Source organism: Microcaecilia unicolor, chromosome 12, assembly GCF_901765095.1.
Source record: "Microcaecilia unicolor chromosome 12, aMicUni1.1, whole genome shotgun sequence".
NCBI lineage: Eukaryota > Metazoa > Chordata > Amphibia > Gymnophiona > Siphonopidae > Microcaecilia > Microcaecilia unicolor.
This window is the reverse complement of record NC_044042.1, coordinates 50,557,923-50,581,288: the sequence shown is the minus strand read 5'-3', so window position 1 is coordinate 50,581,288 and position 23,366 is coordinate 50,557,923. Positions and strand designations below refer to the sequence as shown.

The 23,366-nt window shown below is 45.0% G+C and overlaps 1 protein-coding gene across 1 annotated transcript in view; it reads right to left on the bottom strand.

Annotated features, from left to right (window-relative positions):
* Nucleotides 1-6,079: 6,079 nt before the first annotated feature.
* Nucleotides 6,080-23,366, bottom strand: part of TMEM25 (transmembrane protein 25) — a 33,132-nt gene continuing 15,845 nt past the window's right edge. Inside the window, exons 4-8 of the mRNA XM_030221261.1 lie at nucleotides 17,594-17,722; nucleotides 17,015-17,042; nucleotides 9,697-9,797; nucleotides 8,920-9,006; nucleotides 6,080-6,233 (exon numbers count right to left, since the gene is read on the bottom strand). Coding sequence (XP_030077121.1) covers nucleotides 6,160-6,233; nucleotides 8,920-9,006; nucleotides 9,697-9,797; nucleotides 17,015-17,042; nucleotides 17,594-17,722 — 419 coding nt within the window. The 3' untranslated portion in view covers nucleotides 6,080-6,159. The remainder of the gene's footprint in view (nucleotides 6,234-8,919; nucleotides 9,007-9,696; nucleotides 9,798-17,014; nucleotides 17,043-17,593; nucleotides 17,723-23,366) is intronic.

The window sequence follows — 23,366 nt, the reverse complement described above, 5'->3', positions numbered from 1 at the left end:
CCAAGAACAGATCCTTTTATTTAATTCGTGGCTGGACAGATTGGTCTGTGTTGGGCAGACTTCTACAGTCTGTGCCCTGATCATGGCTGGACAGATGTGGATGGGCTGGAGTGGGGCTTTGATGACAACTTCAGAAGTTGGAGAACAAGGACAGTTCCAGGCAGACTTCTATGGTATGTGACCTGAAAATGGCAAGGACAAATCAAGATCAAGTATACATATGAGTTTATTTTGTTGGGCAGACTGGATGGACCGTACAGTTCTTTATATGCTGGTCATCTACTGTGTTAATTCAGCTAATTGATGAGTGGGTCTACATAGCAAGATTTAGGAATAACATCTCAGAAGTACTGACTTTAAATAGTATAATTAAAGTTCTGAACTGGAAGTATAAAAAAGAAGCCATAGAATAAGCAAACATGCTCCCATAGGTCAGGAAGCCAGAACCTAAGCAACTGTACCTCAGATCATTTACTTGTCAATATTTCAAAGCACTTATCCAAATAATAGCAGGTGCTATGCAGATAAGTTCTGCTGACCAGGGGCCCCATGCTGAAAGATTTGAGCTAGAGGGAAACTCTACTGAGAATGAAGCACAGAAAAATCACTGCAGCATGCTCAAGAGTAATGAGCGTGCAAATTAATGGTGCATTTAAATTGCAGCAGTATTACTCTGGGCAAATCTTCCTGTCAGTGCCTGTGTGCTGATTGGCTCAGGTAGACAGAAAAGTTGAAATTTGAAAGAAAAAGAAAGTATAGCGCAGCTCATTACCTCCAACCCCTTTTCTAAATTAAAAAATAAAACTAATGGCCCTTGCTCCCCCCCAACATTAAAAAAAGGAACCTGGTGGTCCGGTGGTCCTCTGACCTCTTCCCAAAACTAAAAAAAATTTCATGGATTAGTGTGGGGACCCCCCCCCCCCCCACACACACACACACACACAGCTAGGCTGAGCTAGGGTAACTGGCCCACCCCACCCCCATACCTCAAAAGCTGGAAGCAGGAGCAATGTCCACTCGCTCCTACTTCTAAGGCCACATCTTGAAAATGGAAGACGGCAAGTGTTTGTGTAAATTAACTTATTAAAATTTCTAACTGCAATTCTTTTTTAAATAAAAACATTTATTTCAGCTTTCCAAGGTTTGCCATATATTAGCCGAAGAGTTTTGTAATTTTTGAAAGCCAAAACACTTACAAATAGTACTGATTTTTTGTCTGCTGTGGGTCATCGTTGACTGAACTTGCAGAGTGGGGGAGGGGGGAGCAGATTAAAGCTCCTTGTAAGCTACACACAGGTATACGGTACAGCACAGATATCAGCAGTACAAGCTACACACAGGTATACAGTAGAGCGCAGGCATCAGCAGTACATATGCACACACTGTTCCACCTCAAAACAGGGATAGCTTGTGCAAGTATCGAGAAGGGGTTTCTTACCACTGGACTTTGTTCCAAGGACACTAATAAATCTGACCTTCTGCCTTTTTACAGTGTGTGCTCCTTGGCACTGGGAACTGTACTGAGATCCACTTATTTCCCTAGTAGTAAACATTGGGGGTTTTTTTGCCACCTCCAGCAGCTGAACACACATCATTGATAATATGTCTGCAGTGCTTCTGCAAAACTGAGAACCCAGCTATTTGAAATTGGTGAACTTTACAAATAAAATTCGGAATCATTTCCTAAAATCTGCTTTCCATGACACATGCAAGATCCAGACCCCCCCCCCCCCCACCCCCACCCCCACACAAACAAGAAAAGGACTTGAAGGTAGTTGAGGAGACTTATTTGGACACTCTTACAATTCCATATACGCCAGCAAGAGTTTTGCGTTCTCTTAATGATTACTGATTGGTCTTTCCTGGACCAAAACAGGCAAACCTTGAACCTACAAGACATAGTTCCTTCTATTTTATTGCCCCTGCTACACAGAACAACTTGCCACTTACTATCTATAGTATTACGTCTATTAAAGAATTTAAGAGAACATAAAAGACCTGGTTATTTGAGCAAGCATTTAACTCATAAACATTATTTCCTTTTGGAGTGCCATTCTCTCTCCATTGGTTTCTTTATCCGTTGAAGCTATTTTGAAGTTGTTGTTTTTTTCGTTTTGTATTTTATTGGTTATTGATTGATATTTATCCTTATTGTATGAATGTTTCTTTTTTACTATCCTGTGATTATTGTAGTTCTTTTCTTGTTTACCATTTTAATTATTGTTTGTACACCGCCCTGTTCTGCACATCAGTTTGAGCGGTATAGAAAGTCTGAATAAACTGTAAACTGTGGCCCTAATACGAGGCAGAAAGCAGCATTATGCACCCATGGTGGGTTTTCAGATTGCTTTATTGCTTTACTCGGGGGCAATGTCTCCACATAGTTTAGTTTTGCACATATCATAACAGTAATGAACCTCACTCCTGTGCCGGGGTACATGGAGTATGATCTCAGTCTCTCAAATTTATTGCTACATAGTACTTGCATCATATCAAAGAGCTTCCTTCAGGAGTTCATAAGATGCAACATGTATAGGAAACGTATCCGCTTGTGCTTGAACATTATTTTAAATCAAGCCTGTTGCTCCCAATACAATGGGAGATTTTTGTATTTTTCTATTTAAGATTCTTCTCTCATTCCAATTGGGAATGACACCTCTGCAATCAGTGCATTCTGCTCTTTTTCTTTCACCAGTATGTCAGGTTTCCTTGCATCCAGCTTTCTATTGGTCAGCATGGGGATGCCCCCGTAACCTCTTCATTCTCCATAATTCTTTCGGGATTGTGATCCAAGTGCTTCTCTGGTACAGCAATGTTGTAATGTTTACAGAGTTTCCAGTGAATGAGACATGCCACTTTGTATCTTTCTGTATAGAAACTATCTCCCATCAGAATTCTGCAGCCAGTTACAAGATGAGTATCCATTTCCGGCTTTCTCACACAACATACAAATATTAATTGTACTAGTTTTTTCTATTCATGTTGTGAATCATCTCATCCGTAATCCGCTGTCTTGGGCTGCAACTATCAATGGCTCATCCTTAGGTTTCAGTTCACCTCTCCTTAATCATTCACGTATCCAGTTTTGATCAATGAATAGTTCCTGGAGAAACATTTGTATTTCACATGGTACTTGTGCATTTTCCACTTGTTTTTCCTTGTTTGCTGTTCTAATTCTTTGAGGGTTTATTTTTTCTTCTTTTGCAGATTCTGTTGTTTCCTTTCCTATGTACGCTGGTGAATTCTCACTCATTCATTCTACTCGTCAGAACGCTTGTCCAGGTTTAATGACTGAGATGGATTTTGGATGTTTACTTTCACATTTTAACACCTTTTGCGTATGTGGATCTGATGATCCTGGAAGCCCATGATAGGACCTTGAGAGGTATAATCTATTTATACAAGACCCGCTCCTCCTTTGGCTTGCGAGATGCATAGTCTTGGCATTCACTGATTCTTATAAATGACCTGAAGGAGTTTTTTTGTTCGTACATCCAGTTTTTCAAGATCTTTAAGAGGCCAGTCTGTAATTCTAAAGCTTATGAGTGTGTGAGAATTGCCAGCTGATAATGGCTTGTATCCTAGCCTGTGATGTTAATTCACTCTTCAGTATCAATTGTAGTCTCCTATAACATTATTTGCTGATCTTTTCTCTCAACGATTTATGTTTGATTGTTACTTCATATACATCATTTCTCATAATTTCTCAGAATTTAAATTGTGTTTAGATCAGAATGTGCAGGACGTCAGACTTACAGAAACAGAAGCCTGCGTAGCCGCGTTGCTGATCTGCAAGGGCAGGCTTCTACCTGGAATGTTGCTAGTGGAATAGCAACATTAACATTCCATGTAGAATCTGAAATAGTAGCAACATTCCACGTAGAATCTCAAATAGGGGAAGGGAAATGGGACTTGATATACCGCCTTTCTGTGGTTTTTGCAACTACACTCAAAGTGGTTTACATAGTATACACAGGTACTTATTTGTACCTGGAGCAATGGAGGGTTAGGTGACTTGCCCGGAGTCACAAGGTGCACTTCTTCCCTCCCTCCCCTACACTGACCTCTGGTGTAAGGTGCTGGGTCTGCATGTGTGGTTGGCAATCCTTGGAGCAGAAGGGAGCTGCCCAAGGCAGTGCCTTGATGGAGGACGAACAGGCCATATAGAGCACTGCAGCTGAGGGAGGCCTGTTCCATTCTCTCTCAAAGGCACTGCCTAGGGCAGCTATGATCTCCCTTCTGCTCCGAGAGATGGGGTGGGGAGGTGAAGAAATACAGAGAGGACTTTTAGATGCTGCCATTTGGGTGTGTGAAAGTCACAGATGCCCAAATGGTGGGAACCAAAACTCATGCACCCAAATTGTGGGTCCTAAACAGAACTCAGAAAGGGGCAGCAGTAATAGCCTTGCCTTTCTGGGCTACCTGATCCTTAGCTGCTAGCACATTTATTTCTTTACCTTCCTGATTTATCTAGCTGCAGATGGTTTCACGCAATCATTTTCTTTTTGTAGTGCAAATTCCCTTCACTTGCAATAGTTTATCACAGGCTAAGCTCCACATTCACATGTTGGCCGTCAAGACTCATCAGTGTTACAGAGCGAGGGCTCAGGGGGGGATGTTGCAGGAAGCCTTTTTCCTGGTGTGCTGCTTTTTTAAAGATTCTGGGAGTCATTCTTTGGGGGATCACTTCAAGGACCTTTGTCTCCTAAAGAAAATGAGAGCTTCAGACTTTTCACTTCCATGGAGAACAGCTGTCTTGCAGTTTATAACTTGTTTGTCCCAGAAGCTTTGTGTCCAAAGTTTTACAAAACGGTTCTCTGCATGCTCACTGTTAAACTGCGTTAATGGCAGAAGTTCTGCATGTGCTTGTGATGGTCAGAAGGCGGGCAGAATACAGTAGACTGTCAAATTTCTTTAGTGTGACAGTCTTTTAAAGGAGGTAGGTTACATGGCTGTATTGCTTTTCACAAAGCGGAGACCTACTAAACGCATCTGCATAGCATGCAAGAACCAAAAAAAGAGGCACTTTTCAAAAACTATTACACAATCAAACAAAGGAACACAAAATGACAATTGCTGCTTGTGGACACAGCTGAACTTCAGTGCATCATATACTTCTAGCAGGGCTGAATGGGAGCAGGATTAAGATAGATGGGGAATATATGGGGGCCCTTGTACTAAGCCATGTAAGCATCTATGCACACCCAATGCACGCCAAAATGGACTTACCTCACGGCCACCGCATGGCTCGTGCGGTAATTTCAGTTTTTGGCATGCAGCCGAAAAATAATTCTTTTCTGCCGTGCATATCGGACACACGCCAAATGGCATTTGGCGCACATAGGTTATTACCGCCCGGTTACCGCATGAGACTTTACCGCTAGGTCAATGGCTGGCAGTAAGGTCTCAGACCCAAAATGGACGTGTAGCAATTTTCATTTTGCCGCCCGTCCATTTTCGGCAAAAATTTGAAAAAGGCCTTTTTTACAGGTGCGCTGAAAAATGATTCTGCACGCTCCCAAAACCCATGCCTACACTACTGCAGGCCATTTTTCAGCGCACCTTAGTAAAAGGACCCCATGGAGATTTAACTGTGAAATCCCTGCGCATACTTCTGGACACTTACTTTGCCCCTGCAGTGTGCGCCAGATAACATTTTGAACGGTAAAGTGCAGAGAATTTCCTTTTGAAAATGAACCAAAGACTACAAATTGGTTCATTTTCATTTCATAAACTGGTTCATTTTTAAATCCTTCCGGCAGGGTTTAAAAGTTACTCTCAGAGGAAACAGTACAAGCTGGGGAGGCAGGACTAAGACTGACAGTACAATTATCCTTCAAAGATATATAAGAACCATTTTGTTTTGAGTTTCATCCACAACTTAGGAAAAGTTACACAGAATCAGTAAAAACTGATAGCCTTGTCCCTCATATGGAGAGTAATCCTCAATCGTTAAGCCTTTGGTTAACAATTTCAGAGTGTAAGAATACACTAGAATTTCAGAGATGTTAAGAACTGCTGTGCTCCCTTGACTTGGGAAGGATAATTGTGTTCTTGAGCTACAGTCCATTCACCCCTGGCCATGAAGGAAGAGATGAGATGCCTCCCAATGGTCCTGCAGTCACTGGCTCGCAGAGTGGGTCTGGAACAAGAGGAACATCAGAGCCAAATTTCATCACTGCTCATACTTGACACTTTGTAAATGTAGCCCACTGTGGGAAAATGAGAGAAACCTATAAGGAGACAAAACCACAAAGCTCTACACACTGTCTTTATACCAGGGAGAGAGTCTCACAGATTCAGAACCTGTACTTAAAGCAAGGACACAGTTACACAGCGAAAAATAACAAAAACAATTTTAAATACAATAGCAGTAGAGGCTTTGGTCTCATGTGCATATTACCCCATATCAGCAGTAGGAATGGGAGGGGTAAAGAGCAGCAACAACATCCCTCTGCACCTCCCCTCACCACAAAACCAGCCTTATGGAGAGATCCCATCAAGGACAGAGAAGCTAGGCCCCACCTCTGCATTCACCCACCGGTTCTTCTTGGTGAGGCAGGACAATGAGCCCACAGGGAAGGCAGCACATGCTATCCTTGGCTGCCTTCTCATTTCAGCTCCTGTGAAAGGAAGGAGGCAGCAGTAGGGGGCAGTATGATCAACTGATGTGGTAAAAGGATTAAAACTCCAACAGCTCCTGCTGTTTGCAGGACAGGGTGTTAGAGAGAAAGACAGTGATAGGGACAAGGAATGAAGTGGGGACTACTAAGGGACAGAATATTAAGGAGGGAGATCGGAGGAGGTATAGAATGTGTGGGCTGGGGTTGGGGCCAAATATTCAGGGCAGAGGTAATGGGGTCAAGTTTGACAGTGACGACTTAAGGGCATGGGGAATTAACAGGCAGGGCTGCCACCGCTCCCCCCCCCCCCTCCTCCGGGCTGGGCCCCCTGCATTGAAATCAAAGCACCTCTCACCTCCATGTGAAGGCGCTGCAAGCAGCAGGGCAGCAGATCACCTCCCTTTGGCCCTCCTTGTGTCCCACCCTCGCGGAAGTTATGTCACATGAGGGCGGGGCACAGGGAGGGAAAGAGGCCCGAAGGGAGGCGATCTACTGCCCTGCTGCCTGCAGCGCCTTCACATGGAGGTGAGAGGTGCTTTGATTTCAATGCAGGGGGCCTGGCCCGGTGGTGGACGGAGGTGGGGGGAGCGGTGCTGGGCCCCCCTGGAGGCCCAGGGAATGTTGTCCCCCCTGCCCCCCCCCCTGGTGGCTATGTTAGGCTACTCCAATAAACTGCACTAGGTATCTACTAGTGTCAGAAATTATTCAGAAATGAATGGGGAATAAAACTGAAAATACTATTCTGCTTCTGCACAAAGCTGTGGAGTGATGACATCTTTAATACTGTGTGCAGTTTCCCCCGTCTCAGAGAGATATTGCCTTACTAATTTAACCCTTTAGTGTCCAATGTTCCCATCAATCTGTTCCCATATGGCTTATTATGGGAACATTGGACACTAAAGGGTTTTAATTAGAAAAGGTTCAGAGATGGGTGACAAAAGTAAGTAAGGGGATGAACTGACTCCCTTATGAAAAAAAGCTAAACAGATTAGGGCCCTTCAGCTGGGAGAAGGAATGACTTGAGAGGGGGATATAACAGAAATGTATAAAATTATGAGTGGGATAAAATAGGTAAATATGGAATAATTATTAATATCAACCCTATCAAACTATACTAGAACTAGGGTTCACGACATGAAATTGATAACTGACCTTAACCATTTAATTGGGGTTTTTTTCAGTGAATACACAAGTTGTGGAATTTAATGCTAGAAGATATCAACCGTTCATCACCTCCTACATCTGGGAAAAAGCAGTGAGGAAGGCATTGTCCCATTAAGATCTGCCAGGATCTTCCAAGTGACACTGACTGGCTTATGTCTCAAAAAAGGATGTTGAGCTCAGTGGGCCATCGGTCTGACCCAGTATGGCATGTCCTATGCTCACCCATACATCCCACAGCACAGCTGCATGTACTGTCCTGCACATGTGCAACACATAGCTGTCACAATAGGACACACCTGGACTGCATATGGTAGTAACTCAAGTGCAGACTGAGGGGCCATTTTGGTCTTTATCTGCTGTAATTTACTTGGTTACTAAGAAACATAGCAGTCATATCCCTCCATGTATTTACCCCACTCCTTTCATCATCTTCCCCACTTCCAAAAGGCTGCTGAGGAAGGAAGAGCACAGCCTATGCTAATTCCAGTGGCAAGAGGAGAAGATATGGGGAAGAATAGGTCACATGATGGTGCAGTGCTAGGAAGAGAAGGCACAGGTGCTAGCCTGGCAGCGAGAAGCAGTGAAGGAGAAAGAGAACAGTGGAGATCCCAATCGGGTCCGAGAACTCAACACTGACGGCACACTGATGGAGGGTTCCTTTCTTTATTGTTGTTTGGACTGGTTGTTAAGTTACTGTTTTTGATGTTGTTTCTGCATGTATTCATAATAAAGTGTGAAAATTTAAAAAAACAACAACAACGGAGAAAGAGCAGTCTTAAATACCTACGGCATAAGCTCCCTCATGTTAGGCTGGGATCCAATTCCACCTTGGCATTACATTTATTTTATAGTTTGCTGCTCCACAGATGGGTCTCTGTCAGCTCACAGCGCCTCCTAGTGGAGTGGTCTGCTTAAGTCTTGGTACCCTTAAGTTCTGTATCATGATGCAACTGCTTTGACTAATACCTTTAATGCTGACAAATATAGCTATTCTTTGGGACATAGACAGCATCCGTAGTGAAACCTGAATATATATACAACTATACTTTGAATATACAGGGGTAAACTGGTGAGAGATACATGGGGCATAACACACTTAAACTTGCGGGGGGAGGGGAGGGGTGAAGAGTACCTTTATTGATCTGCATCTCTGAGCTCTCCGGCTCTGATAGCTCCTCTTCATTATAATTCATATGAATTTTTACTTCTTTGAGTCTACCTGCAGGAGAAGGAACAATGTCAGACCCTTAAAAATAGAAGAAAGAAGCTACAGCCACAGTGCAGACGCTGATAAGTGTACCACCCCCACCCCCGACTTTCAGGACTAAAAACTTATCAAATTAGATGTCTCCTCTTAATTCAGTGTCATACTCTTTCGATACGATTGGAAAGGTGCAAGTGGATGTGGTGATGGTAGAAGTGTGGGTGACAGTGCTGAAGGCAGGCTGCACAGTTGCTGGCCCAGAACATTTTTTGTGGGAGAGGGGGGGTGGAAAAGGTGCACTGTGAATGCAGGTGCAAGCATAGGACAGGTCTACACTGTACTGATAATGTTCTGACTCAGACGAGCAAGTGAGAGTTGAGGTGTAAGTGCAAGGTAGTACTGTACCCATATTGTTTGAACTCAAGATGAGTCAATGATAGTTGACAGTGGAGACAGACTATACTGTACCCATGACGTTCTAGCTTAGATGAGTCAGTGAGAGTTGAGGTGTAGGTGCAAGGGGGGAGGTCTGTACTGTACCCATAGTGTTCGGATTCAGACAAGTCAGTGAGAGTAGAGGTGTAAGTGCAAGGAGGGGGAGTGGTCTATACTGTATCTGTAGCGCCCAGGTTCAGACAGGTCAGTGAGACATATAAGCAAGGGTAGTGATAAAAGTATAGGAATGGAGAGAGTTCTGTACTGTACCTTTAGTGGCCTGACTCAGGTCATTGAGCTGCATGTTGGAAGGCAGAGACATGTTTTCTCGTGGCATATGAGCAGGGTTTAACTTCAAATTATTGGAATCACTACAGACAAAAAAGACAAGCATGTAAAAAGAATGTGGGGTATAGAACTCACTGCGGGACTGGCTTAGGGGTGCTGCCACTTCTGGGGGGTGGTGATGATGACAGTGGCTTTGAAGATTGTCCACTTCAGTGAGGATCCCCTTAGTCATGGGGAGCAGTGTGCGCTACCACAGTTTTGAAGAGGGTGCCACATGTAGTCTGGTGGGGTTGGGGGGGGGGTGGCGGCTTCCTCACTTTACTGGCCAGCCAGGGTGCTGATCACACAGGATAGCACTGGCCAGCCCATAAACGTAGGAGCCAACGTCTAAGACCTTTCTCGCTTCTCCTTTCTCACCCTTCCAACATTGTCCCCGGTGAAGGTTTCTTTTTTTTTTTTTGGGGGGGGGGGGATTGGATCCCCTCACAGATTAGCAGTAGCTGTTTTAGAAATTGACTTACTAAGGTTATTTTTCCGTATTTTGTGCCTGTGGGCAAAGACACTTTAACAGATCAGTTCCTTAAATGTGCCTCTGCTAATCAATTGCAGAAGTCAATAGTCTTCCCATCAGTTTTTCTCTCATTCCCCCTTCCCACAGCCTTTATTCAGTCTGTCTGTCTCTCTCTCACAACCCCATCTCACAACCTTCACCCAGTCTGTCTGTCTCTCTCTTATAACCCCCCCAGCCTTCACCCACTCTCTCTGTCTGTGCCTCTCTCTCCTCTCATACCTCCTCCACAGCTTTCACCCAGTCCGACTGTCTCTCTCTCTCATATCCCCCTTATCATTCACCCATTCTCTTTCATACCCTCCCCTACAGCCTTCACTCAATCCAACTCACTCGTACCCCCTCCCACAGCCTTCCCCCCGTCTTTATTGTGCTCCCTCTCCAGTCTTCCCCTAGTCTCTATCCTGCCCCTCTCCAGCTTTCTTCCCCCCCCCCCCTGCCTTCACTCGTTACAGCACTGCCTGAAACAGCTTCTCTCTGACCAGCACAGCGATCAGGCTCTCCCCGTAATTGAGCCGTGTGGTGCAGCAAGTTGGGGGAAGGCTTGCAGTTTCAAGTCCCACAAGACTTCCTGAACCCCCTGCACTGCGCAGTTCAAGTATATAGAGAGCCCAATCACTGTGCAGGGAGGAGAGTAGCAGTTTCAGGCAGCGCTGCAGTAGGAAAAAAAAATCATCTTTTGGGGTATGAAATCCTGGGCACCAGGATGAAATGTCTAGGCACCATGGTGACCTGGTGTCCGGGATTTGTCAAGCCTTACCACTGGCCCTACTCCTCCGCTCTCCAACTGGGAGATCACCTTCTTCTTTCCTTACCTCAGTGTTTCTCAACCCAATCATTAGGGCTCACCCTGCCTGTCAGGTTTTCAGGATATCCACAATGAATATGCATGAGAGAGATCTGCATACCAGGAGGCAGTACATGTAAATCTCTATCTTGCATATTCATTATGGATATCCTACAAATCTGATTGGCTGGGTGTGCCCCGAGGACTGGATTGAGAAGCACCACTGTACCTGAAGAATATTTATTAAGGCACTATTGCTCAATCTATTCCTGGAGTACCCCGAGCTAGTCTGGTTTTCAGGATATCCACAATGAATAATAAATATGTATATGCCAATCTATCTCAAGCATATATTGAAAACCAGGGAGGAAGTGACGTCAGCAGCACGAATGGCCGCTTGAAACGGGAGCTCCTCAGCAACTTGTCGAGGCAATAGCAAACGAGCGGGACTAACGACCCACACCCCAGCGAATTCACAAGAGAACCAGGGGGGAATACGAGGAGAAAGCCCGGATGGCGTCGGGGGCTGCCAAATCGGCCGATTTGCAAGCATACGGCTTCAAACGCAGGGAGCTGAAATCGGGCCTCCCGCAAGATGGCGAGAACACGCGTCTGACTGGAACGCAACAAGGGAGCCAAGAAGTAGCAGAACTAATGGGAGGCGACCTGGAGACTATACCTCAGCAGGAAGTTTGGGCAAAACTCTGCACGTGGTTCCAGGAGATACGAACGGACTTAAAAGATTTAAAAGAGGTGCGTCAAGATATAGCCGCCCTTGGGGCGGAACTTAGAGGAGAGATGGTGGAGCTGGGCACTCGCGTAGCGGAGGTGGAGTCGGGCCTAGAGGAAAACGCGGAGGCAGTCCAGGCGCTGGAGCAGCGGGCACGAGGTCAGCGTGAGGACACCCAATTTCTACTGGACAAAGTAGAGGACCTCGAAAACAGAAGCAGGCGCTCCAATATCCGGATTCGCGGTGTCCCGGATCTCCCGGAGTACATGAACTGTGAACAGGTAGTCCAGCGTATAGCGGCCCAGCTCTTGTCGATGCTGGAGGAACAGCGAGACCCAACTTCTATCTTGATTGAGAGGGCACATAGAGCGCTGGGAGGACGGAATAAGAATGCACCTAAGGACATAGTGGCCTGCTTCAAGGACTATAAAACAAAAGAAGAAATAATGAAGAAGGCGAGAGAAGCAGAGCCTGTGGAATGGGACAGTTATCCATAGAGCTGTATCATGATCTGTCGACCACCACGCTCAAAAGGCGGAGCGAACTTAGACCGCTGACTGCCCAACTTAGAGACGAAGGGATCCGATATAAATGGCAGCATCCTTTTGCCCTGCTGTTCTACAAGGACGGTAAGCAATGCAGAGTGGTGTCGCTGGAAGAGGCCCAAGCATATCTGGCGCAGGAAGAACCAACTGCAGAGAGCGAGCGTTCCCAGATAGCAGATCGCCCAAGGAAAGTCAGGCCGAAATGGCAGCGAGTCACGCAGGGCAAGGGAAGACTGCGCCGGCAGTCTCGGAGAAGAAACTGACACAGTCTGCAGACAAGGGATGAGACTGGATTGAGCTGCTGGGAGAAGCAGATGCAATTTTATGCTGAGTTCGCTTTGCATGCAGGATAAGAAGTTGTGTGTCGTTTTGTTAAGACTGATAGCTAGTTGCTGAAGATTAGACGAGACTTCCTCTATATGGACATGCCATGTATGGGTAACAGGGTATGTCATGATTGGAGGAGGGGGAAGGTAGGGAGGGGGGTGGGAGGGGAAAGGGCACTAGGGGGGGGATTTGAATAGCGAGACAGAAACAGACAGTTATGACTGTATGCACATGTGTAACACTTAATGTGAGAGGCCTTAACACCCCCCAGAAGCGCAGGCAGGTTTTAGAGAAGTCATACGCTTAAAAGCGGATGTGGTGTTTATTCAAGAAACTCACCTAAAGCGTAACCACGAACATTTGATGCGTCATAGACGATACCCCATAGTACATGGAGCATCTAGCTTAGATAATAAGAAAACAAAGGGGGTGCTTATAGCCTTTTCAAGCTCTCTTCCCTGGGAGATCCATAAAGTATTAAAGGATAAAGCGGGCAGATACGTGATAGTGGTGGTATCCCTTTACAACACGTACTATACTATGGTTTGTACATATGCACCCAATGAGGGACAGGGTATATTTCTGGAGGAGCTAGAGGGGCTTTTGCAGAGATCTGCCAAGGGCCATTTGCTTGTGGGGGGGGATTTAAATTTAACGATGGACCCCGTGGCGGATAATTCGGGGGGAACAGTAGCATACGCAAAAAGGGAGCGAGTAGCGCTGAAGGGATGGATGGCACGGTGGGGACTGATAGACCTCTGGAGAGAGTATCACGGGTCAGAAAGGAATTATACTTACTTCTCCCCCAAGTACAACACATACTCTAGGATAGATTATTGGCTGGGGGACGGTCTGATACGGGGAAAAATGATGGAGGTGGTTATTGAGCCTAGAACCTGGTCAGACCATTCCCCTGTGGTGCTGACTATGAAGATAAATGAAGGGGGTAAACAGCGGAGGCAATGGCGCTTGAATGAGGCGATTTTATTAGATCCACAGAATATATCTGCAATTGAAAAATACATTGTGGAGTATCTCCAGTTTAATGGTACGGGAGAGGTGCACCCGGTGAGCCTATGGGAGGGATTTAAAGCAGTTCTACGGGGACAATTAATAGCACTTAAGGCACATTTGGACAGGACGAGGGTAGAGCGGGAAAACTCCCTTAGGGTGGAGTTGGCAGAAATGGAGAGATCGCATAAAGCAGACCCGACTGATAGTATAAAGGCAGGAGAGCTACATAATCTTAGAGCCCAACTTAATGACCTACAAATGGCAGAGATCGCGATGCAACTACAACAAACGCGACAAGAGCACTTTGAATTTGGGAATAGAGCCAGTAGGATGCTCGCGCTAAAACTTAAAAAGCAGGCCCAGCGTAACGCCATCTCGAGTATAAAGAATGAGTCGGGGGAACAATATACCCAAACAGAGAAAATAAAGGAAGTGTTCTGGGAATTTTATACACGACTGTATCAGTCGGAACGGGTGGTATCGTCAGAGGAAGTAGCCCACTATTTACAGGGGATGGAGTTCCCGAGGGTGTCCAGGGGGGAGCTGGAGGCATTATCGAACCCCGTGACCCTGGAGGATATAGAGAAGGCAATCGCAGACCTCCCTAATAATAAAGCCCCGGGCCCAGATGGATTCCCCATTCGGTTCTATAAATTATTCTCCAAGTGGATAGCGCCCCTATTGCTGAGAGTAATTGCCTCTTTTGATGAAGCTCAGGATCTTCCGAGCTCCTGGAGAATGGCAGAGATAGTCGTGATATTAAAGCCGGGGAAAGATCCATTGCAGTGTGGGTCGTATCGACCGATATCACTGCTAAATACAGACTATAAGATTTTCACCAAAATTTTGGCCAAGAGGCTGCAGGGGATGATGCCCTCCTTGGTTCATGAGGACCAGGCGGGCTTTATCGCCGGACGTCAAACTTTCGACAACATCCGCTGCCTATTACACATTATTCAGCAAGTTAGGGATGAGGAAGTACCGGTGCTTCTGCTCTCGGTCGACGCAGAGAAGGCGTTCGACCGAGTGGAATGGCCCTTTTTGTTCGCAGTGTTAAAGCAGATAGGGATAGGAGGCAAGTTTTTGAAGTGGCTCCGACTACTATATACTAGGCCAATGGCAGCGATTAAGATTAATGGTTCACTTTCTAAACCTTTGGACTTGGGAAGGGGCACAAGGCAGGGATGTGCGATCTCTCCATTACTATTTGCACTCTCAATCGAACCATTGGCCAAGAGAATCCGAGAGCATGGGGAAATAAAAGGGGTGGTAAGGGGTAAGCGAGAGCACAAAATCATGCTCTTTGCAGATGATATCTTGTTGACCTTAGCGCATCCTCGGCAGTCTTTAAAGCGAGTAATAGAGGTTATGACACAGTACGGGCAATTGTCTGGTTTCAAAATTAATATCAATAAATCAGAAATACTTAACCTTACAACACCAGTGCAGGAGGCTAAGGTGCTACAGAGGACGTACCCTTTTGTGTGGGCCGAGAAATCTATTCAGTATCTCGGCATTCAGGTTACTGATAGGATAGAGACTATGTTCCAGGGGAACTACCCTAGAAAGCTGAAGGAGCTGTTTGAAGAATTAGACAGATGGGAAGGCATGACATTGTCATGGATGGGGAGAGTGCATGCTATAAAAATGATGTTATTGCCCAAGTTATTATATCTATTTTTGGCTCTCCCAATACCGATCCCGCGCTCCTTTTTTCAACAGCTGAATAGGAAAATGTTTGCATACATATGGCGGAAGAGGCCGCCGAGGGTGCGCAGGTCGATGATGTTTCAAACACCGTCCAGGGGAGGTATGGGAGTCCCAGATTTCCTCCTCTATTATCAAGCAGCACAGTTGCGGGTTTTGGCCAATTGGTACCCGGAAAACAACAAAAAGTGGTTACACTGGGAGAGAGCATGGCTAGGTACGCGATATCTGGGAAATATCCTCTGGTCCCCGGAGAGTGATATAAGAGCTGTAATCCGCAGGGTTCCGGTGGGCTTAAATCATTTATTGACAACCTGGCTACAGGTGAGAAGGAAGGTGTTCCCGGATAGAAAGTATTTCTTACAAATGGCTATCTGTAGAGCTCCAGGGTTCCCACTGGGAGAGTCTGAGAAAGCCTACCAGGACTGGGCACGCAAAGGGCTTTATAGGTTGGGGCAGGTGTGGGAACAGGGGTCGATAAAGGAGTTTGTTGAACTGCAGGAAGAGTATGGCTTAGAGGAGCGCGACTTGGTGTTTTACCACTGTTTAAGAAACTTCCTACGCCGGCGCGCAGGGGAGGAATTGGATCTGGTGGAAACAGGATTAGAGAGAGCAATTAGAGAGGGAGGGGGGAAAGGAAGTGTAACTAGACTATACAGGGCATTGCTCTTGCTTGTATCCCCGCAGGATTATTATGTTCATAGGTGGGAACAGGAGCTGCATAGGACCTTCCCTTCGGGTGACTGGATGCATATCTTTAGATCTTTGTTGAAACCCTCAATCGCACAACCACTAATTGAAAATGGGTATAAAATTTTATACTGGTGGTACTACACGCCGGTAAGGCTTAAACGGATATACCCGAGCCTGTCAGCAGAGTGTTGGCGAGAGTGTGGGTCACAAGGGACATTCATGCATATATGGTGGGATTGTCCAAAGGTGAGAGAGTACTGGGCACGGGTGTTGCAAATGGTTTATACGACTCTTAAGATACAATATCCAGGCCGAGTAGAATATTGCCTGCTACATCTTAGACCCCCGAAAGTGAAGGCCCACTTGCACAAATTGGCCGTGCAATACTTTGTAGCAGCAAAAATTGCAATAGCTCGGGCCTGGAAACAGAAAAACACACCATCATTACAGCTGGTGGCACGAAAGGTGGATTTCATATATCAGATGTCAAAATTAACAGCTATGAGAAGGGGGCAGGTTGCATTGTTTCTAAAAATTTGGCAACCATATGAGCTTAGGAGGGAAGAGCTGCTATCTTCCCCGTAGTGCCTGAGGGAGGGAGGGATGGGAGTGGGTGGGTAGGGGATATATGTTTGAGCGACTAAAACAATGTTCAGTTAAGCTTTGGAAAGATGTATGAAGAGCTATGGCTATGGTTTGTTTTGTATTTAAAATTTCAATAAAAATATCGTTAAAAAAAAAAAGCATATATTGAAAACCAGACTGGCTAGGGAGTACTCCAGGAATGGATTGAGAAACACTGTTATAAGGCAACAGAGTATTTACAGATACAGCAACACAGAAGTGGGTTCTCCCACTTTTTTCAGAGTTGCAACAGTCAGCTAATGAGAACATGCAGAGACTAAACCAGGGGAAAAGCATTCTCTTACCTTTGCGTTAACTTCAGATCTGAGACTTCTAGAACACAAGTAAAAAAAAAAAAAGGTCATTATTACCCAGGACAGCCTGAGAGAGGGAAGGAGGGAGAGTCCTTATACCCAGAATCTCCCATCCCTTTCACCAAGTGTCCACATGGACCAGACCACAGAACCCTCACCCAGAGCTTTATATCTTCATAATATGTAGTGACTGTCCTGGGAGAGTCCCAATGCCCAGATGTGTTTTCTCCCTGTCCCAGCACTCTGTTCTTCTATTTTCTGTATGAAATGGTTGAGATTTATCAGGTAGAATCCTGTGACTGTGAACATCACAGGTGTTGACCAATGACAAAAAGACTTCATGACATCATATTGAACTCCGGCCTCGCTGAGAGTTTTAACAAAGGACCGACACATTCACATCTTTTTGCTGTAAATGTACTGAAAGGGCAGTCTCCTTACGGATCTTTGGATGTTTTACACGTGCATTAACATTCATGCATTAACATTCTCCGGGTCATTTATCAGAAGCCCTCTTTGCTGACATCCTTAACTGCCCCTTCCCCATACAAAAAGGCCTTTCCTTCTTACCTGTTTTGCGCTGCTTCCTGAAAAGGATGCATAGTATCAGCACATTCAGGAGAATGATGCTTGAGGCACTCAAAGCACCCCCAACAATGATCCCCAATACAGGCAGTTCCACGCTGGAGTGCAAGAAACCTGTGAGACCCAAGCAGAACCAATTAGTAGTCTGTATATAGCAGGGGTAGACTCCCCATCAGTGAATTGTGCACAGCCTGGACAAAGCCCCATAATTGGACTGTACAGTATAGACAGATCTCCATCAGCAGGGTGTACAGTACAGACAGATGCCCCTTGGTGGTCTGTATACAGTAACATATATAGTAACATAGTAAATGACGGCAGATAAAGCCCTGTACGGTCCATCCAGCCTGCCCAAGTGCGGATAGACCTTGTCACCCAGTGGTACACAGTGTAGCGAGACTCTTCTCCCAATTCCCACCAGCAGTGGACTGTACATTTTGTAGGTTTTTACACGTCCCCCACAGCCCTCCATGCAGCAGGCAGTTACAAAATAATGAAACAGTGCCGTGAAATAAAGATCAACAAATAAAACAATGGTGAGATCTTTTTACTGGACTTAACTTATTTGTGACTAGTTTTCCAGGACTACGGATGCAGAATCGCTACACAGCAAACAAGGAATGGATCCAATATTCTTCATACGATTGAAAGCTCTTTCTATTCCTATGATGACATTTTCTACAATTGGACTTCCACTTTCTGTTAATTTGAATCATTACACATAGTTGCATGTCACATATTATTAAGGTACTCATTCTGGATCTCCAGTACACCCCAGAAACTATACAACCTGAACCACAACTGCTTCAATAACATCTATCTACAGATCAGAAGAGCTGCTATGAACAACTTCCTTATGGATGAACTAGAAAAGATACTTTTGCATGGATGCCACAGTAAACCTTTTACATTAGAATTGAGATAGAAGAGAATCTTAAACAAACAGAACAAATCTTGATGCATTCCATCCTACAATCAGATTCAAAATGGACAACTTCACAAAGGGTTGGGAGTTCCCCAATTAACATATTACTATAAAAAAAGGTCAACAAAGTGATATTTGATTGGTTGAAAGGTACAAACACTAAATTGTGGGTGAAATTAGAGCAGCACAGTTGCCCATAGGACTCCTGGGAAATGTAATTTCTGTACAGGTGAAAAACGCAATGGTTAGTCATACGCTTATTGCTTCCCAGAAGAAAAAGACTTTTGGAAAGTTTCCCCCCCTCCCTCAAGCTCCACTCATAGGAAATCCAGCCTTTACTGCCTGGAAGGACTCCGAAGATCTTACAGCCCTGAAGAAAAAATTAATGATGATGGGTTAACTATTGGCAAGGCGTGGCCACTTCCTTCTCCCCTTACAAAAGGCCAGTGCTTGCTTACTACCCACTAAACTGCAAGTATAAGAACAGCCATACTGGGTCAGACCAGTGGTCCATCTAGCCCAGTATCCTGTTTCCAACAGTGGCCAATCCAGGTCTCAACTACCTGGCAGAAACCCAAATAGTAGCAACTTTCCATGCTCCCAATCCCAGGGCAAGCAGTGGCTTCATGTCTATCTCAATAGCAGATTATGAACTTTACCTCCAGGAACTTGTTTAAACCCAGATACGCTAACCACTGTTACTATATCCTCCGGCAAAGAGTTTCAGAGCTTTAACTATTCATTGAGTGAAAAATTATTTCCTCCTATTTGTTTTAAACGTATTTCCATATAATTTCACTGAGTGTTTCCTAATCTTTGTACTTTTTGAAAGAGTAAAAAAAAAAATTTGATTCACTTATACCGTTCTACACCACTGAGGATTTTATAGACCTCAATCATGTCCCTCCTCAGCCATCTCTTTTCCAGGCTGATGAGTCTTAACCTCTTTAGTCAAAATAGTAAGACAGCCTAGCTGTCCAAGAAAAGCAAACATAAGAGCACAAGGGACTAGGCAAAGGCCCGCCCTGGCGGGGCAACAGAAAGCAATAGCACTTAGCTGAAAGCGGTGAGATCGCTGGCAGTCAGATAAAGGTTCATTCTATCAGGACTCTCAAGTAAGCCGTGGGACCTCCACGGCAAGCTCTCTCAGAAGCAGGAGATGAGCAGCAGCAAAGCAAAAGGAACTCCAAATAGTCTCTAGTAGAAACAAACAGCCTCTGAACTGCCTGAGCCGAACGCTCCCAAGGCAAGCAGGTCAGTAACAGTCTCTGAAATGCCTGAGTCGAATGCTCCCAAGGCAAGGAGGACTGTCTCTGAAGTGCCTGAATCGAATGCTCCCAAAGCAAAAGACAACACAGGTACAGTGCAGCAAACAGGAACAGCCCATGCAGATCCCTCCACGCTCCAAGCACAGACAGTCCAAAACACAGTACAGAGCCTACTCACTGCAGCCAGTGACCAGGGACTCACTGTGGATGACTGAAGACTCAGCTGAAGGGCAAGTAGCTCTCAGGACTTCAAGGCTTGGAAGCAGGCTTCACTGGAACAGTGCAAAAAGGAGAAAGCTGCAGCAATGCTTCAGGCCACGGCCTGACAAAAAATACAGCAGATGGAACTAGCCGAGCCTCAGGCAGGCCTGAGCTCAATCAGGGATTATTGCCAGAACACTGAGTGCACATAGAAGCCAGTTTAAGAAGAGCTCAGCACTGATGACATCACCAGCTTGGCTTTCACCACTCTACAGTGACCCCACAGGTCAACGGCTAGAACTGCAGGTAAAACTAATGGGTCTAAGTGGACTAGGGCACTGGCGAGCAAGGCACGGACGTCGACGACCGTGACACAAAGAGCAGGAGTAAATTATTCTGCTAGGTTGAATGGGAAAGTATAAAAGAGGAAAATCAGGAACTATTAAGCCGATTTTGATAAAGGGGCCAATGGACCATCATGTACTTCAAACTGGATTTCCTCCTACAACTGTAACATTTCCTCTTTAGAGGGCTAGCTATCACCAGGTGGTAGAACCCCATCCCCTCCAACCCACTGATTTGATAGAAATACATAGACCTGCAGTTTCTAGTTAGTCTCTTAACATAGTCTTCTCCTGGAGGTACTTCTCCTATGCCTTCAGTAAGAGGATCAGTTCCTAATCCTAAACCAGTTAAACTGTCATCTGGGAACTCTTCTTTGACAGTTGAAAAAGCATCATCTTCTGCTTATATGTCTGATGTTTCTTTGAAAGATGTTTGGACAGCTGTTTCTAGAATGGAAAAAAAAATACTTGAAACTAATTTGTAGCAGCTGAGTAAATTTACTGAGGAGGCAATGCTTAAAATGGCTGACCAAGACGCAAGGTTGACTGAAGTAAAACAACTTGTGGATAAATTTGAAAATCAGCTAGTAATCTTCAATCTGTGGCTACTAAGAATAGGTTAGCTACACATTTACAAATGGAAGCTTTGGAGAAAATATCTAGAGCTAGAAACCGTAGGTTTTTACATTTCCCATTTACTCGATATCTAGCTCCTCTTGAGTTATTTGAAATGAAAGATATCTTACAACTAGCTCATGAATCAGTGATTGTTACTAAACCTTATTATGTACAGGGCTTTTTTTGAGGGGGTACTGAGTACTGGCACCTTTTCCATTGTCTGCTAAAATTGACCCATGGTCCCAAAGTTTTAATGAAAGAGCTCAGGCTCTACACACCAATTCTGCCTTGTTATAGATTCTGTGACTGATTGCAAGGGGCCTGGCTGTTGTGGGGTGGGTCCCTGAGTGATCACCCCACCCCTGAAGGGTGGTCTGGCATTTGAGTACCGGCACCTTTTTTGCTAGAAAAAATGCACTGATTATGTATCACATGGATCTAAAGTGGAGGAATGGGAAGGGGCAATAGATGGAATTAGTACTCCAGACAGTTAAGATATATCTCAATTTTTGGAATCTTCTCAAGATGTTATAACCAAAAGAGCAATTTTGTTACTTTTCAGACAAAAGAGCAACAGATGTCTGTGTTGAAAGCATATTTTCCTAAGAAAAGTATTCCTTTTTGTGGTCATACTATAATGGTATTTCCAGATGTGGCCAAACCTACTCACATGAAAAGAAAAGCCTAGCAGTGGGCAACGATTTAAACATGCTGCTCACACTGGTTCCAGAGTCTTCTCTCTGATGCAACTTCCTGTTTCTGTATATGCAGAACCACAGCAGAGGAAAGGTTCTGGAGCTGACAAGAGTAGTATTTTTGAATTGCTGCTTGCAGCCAGTGACCTCCAGGGAGAAATGTTTTAAAAGTATACCAGGGAAGGGACAGGGGACAGAGAGATACTGGTTTGCAGGTAGGTGGGCAGGAGGGAGAGGTGTGGGGATGATATCTGGACTTTGGGCAGAGGGAGACATGCCAACAATGGGACGGAGATGTTGAACCATAAGGGGATAGGGGAGAACAACAGGGAAAAGAGAGGTAGAGATGCTGGACCATTGGGGGGGGGGTGAGGAGGGAAATGGAGACAAGGGAAGGGAAGAAACAGAGGGATTCTGGACATTAAGTTGGACAGAGTGGGGAAGATAGGGTGGAGATGCTGACTATGGGGGGATGGGGAGAGAGTGGGGAGATGTTGACTATTGGAGGGGAGGGGAGGGGAAGAGAGGGGAAGATGCAAACTATGGAGGGAAGGGTACAGTGAGATGCTGACTGGGGGGGAGAGAAAGGAGGAGAAGCCAACTGGGCAGAGGAGTGGAGAGAGGGGGAGATGCTAACTAAGGGGGGTAGATGCTATGCTACCTAGATGGAGGGAAAAAAAGAAAGGAGATGCCAGACATGATGGTACCATGTAAGAGAGGCTATGGGGGTTCTGAAAGATGAGTGAGAGGAGGATGGTGAATACAGAGAGCAGAAGTATGATAAATGGGAGTAGATGAGAGAAGGGAACAGGAGGCTAGAGAAAGGATGAGGTGAGAAATGGGACAGCTAGGGACAGAAAAGGAGGTGGAAAGTTGATAGGTAGGTGAAACGTAAAAAGAAGGAGATGGAGAATTAGAGGGTGAGAAACAGGGTACAATTTGAGAGGCTAGAGAGGCAGAGAAGAGCGAGCTAAAAGTGAAAGACAGTAACATAGTAAATGTCAGCAGATAAAGACCAGCATGGTCCATCCACTCTTGCCAACAAGATGTTCAGAGTTGTATCTGGCACTTTGTGCAAGTTTCGCTTCTTCATGACTAAACACAGGCATCATAAACAGGGCAGTCAGCAACTTGCAATAATGGAACATAATACCATGATATTGTTGCTTTCAACCGTAAGAATTTCTTCCCCTCACCTGCCACCGACTAACACCATAAGTACATAAGTATTGCCATACCGAGAAAGACCAAAGGTCCACCAAGCCCAGCATCCTGTTTCCAACAGTGGCCAATCCAGGTCACAAACACCTGGCAAGATCCCCAAAAAAGCACAAAATTCTATACTGCTTATCCCAGAAATAGTGGAATTTCCCCAAGTCCATTTAATAATGGTCTATGGCCTTTTTCTTTAGGAAGCCGTCAATACCTTTTATTTTTATTTTTTTTATTTTATTTATATTTTCAATGATACACAATACAATGTGACCATGCAATTCACATTTAAATCCATAAACAGAAAAACATTTCAATTAACACATGAGGAAACAATGAGAGCATTTTTTTGTCCACATAAGAAAAAGAAATTAGTTCCAAGATAGGAAAAATTTTTAAACAAAGTATTAAATCAATAACGCAGTTGCTACCTCTCTCTTTATACTCCAGCCTGTTGTATGGGAGGGCATATAACATTCACATCACCTCTAGCGT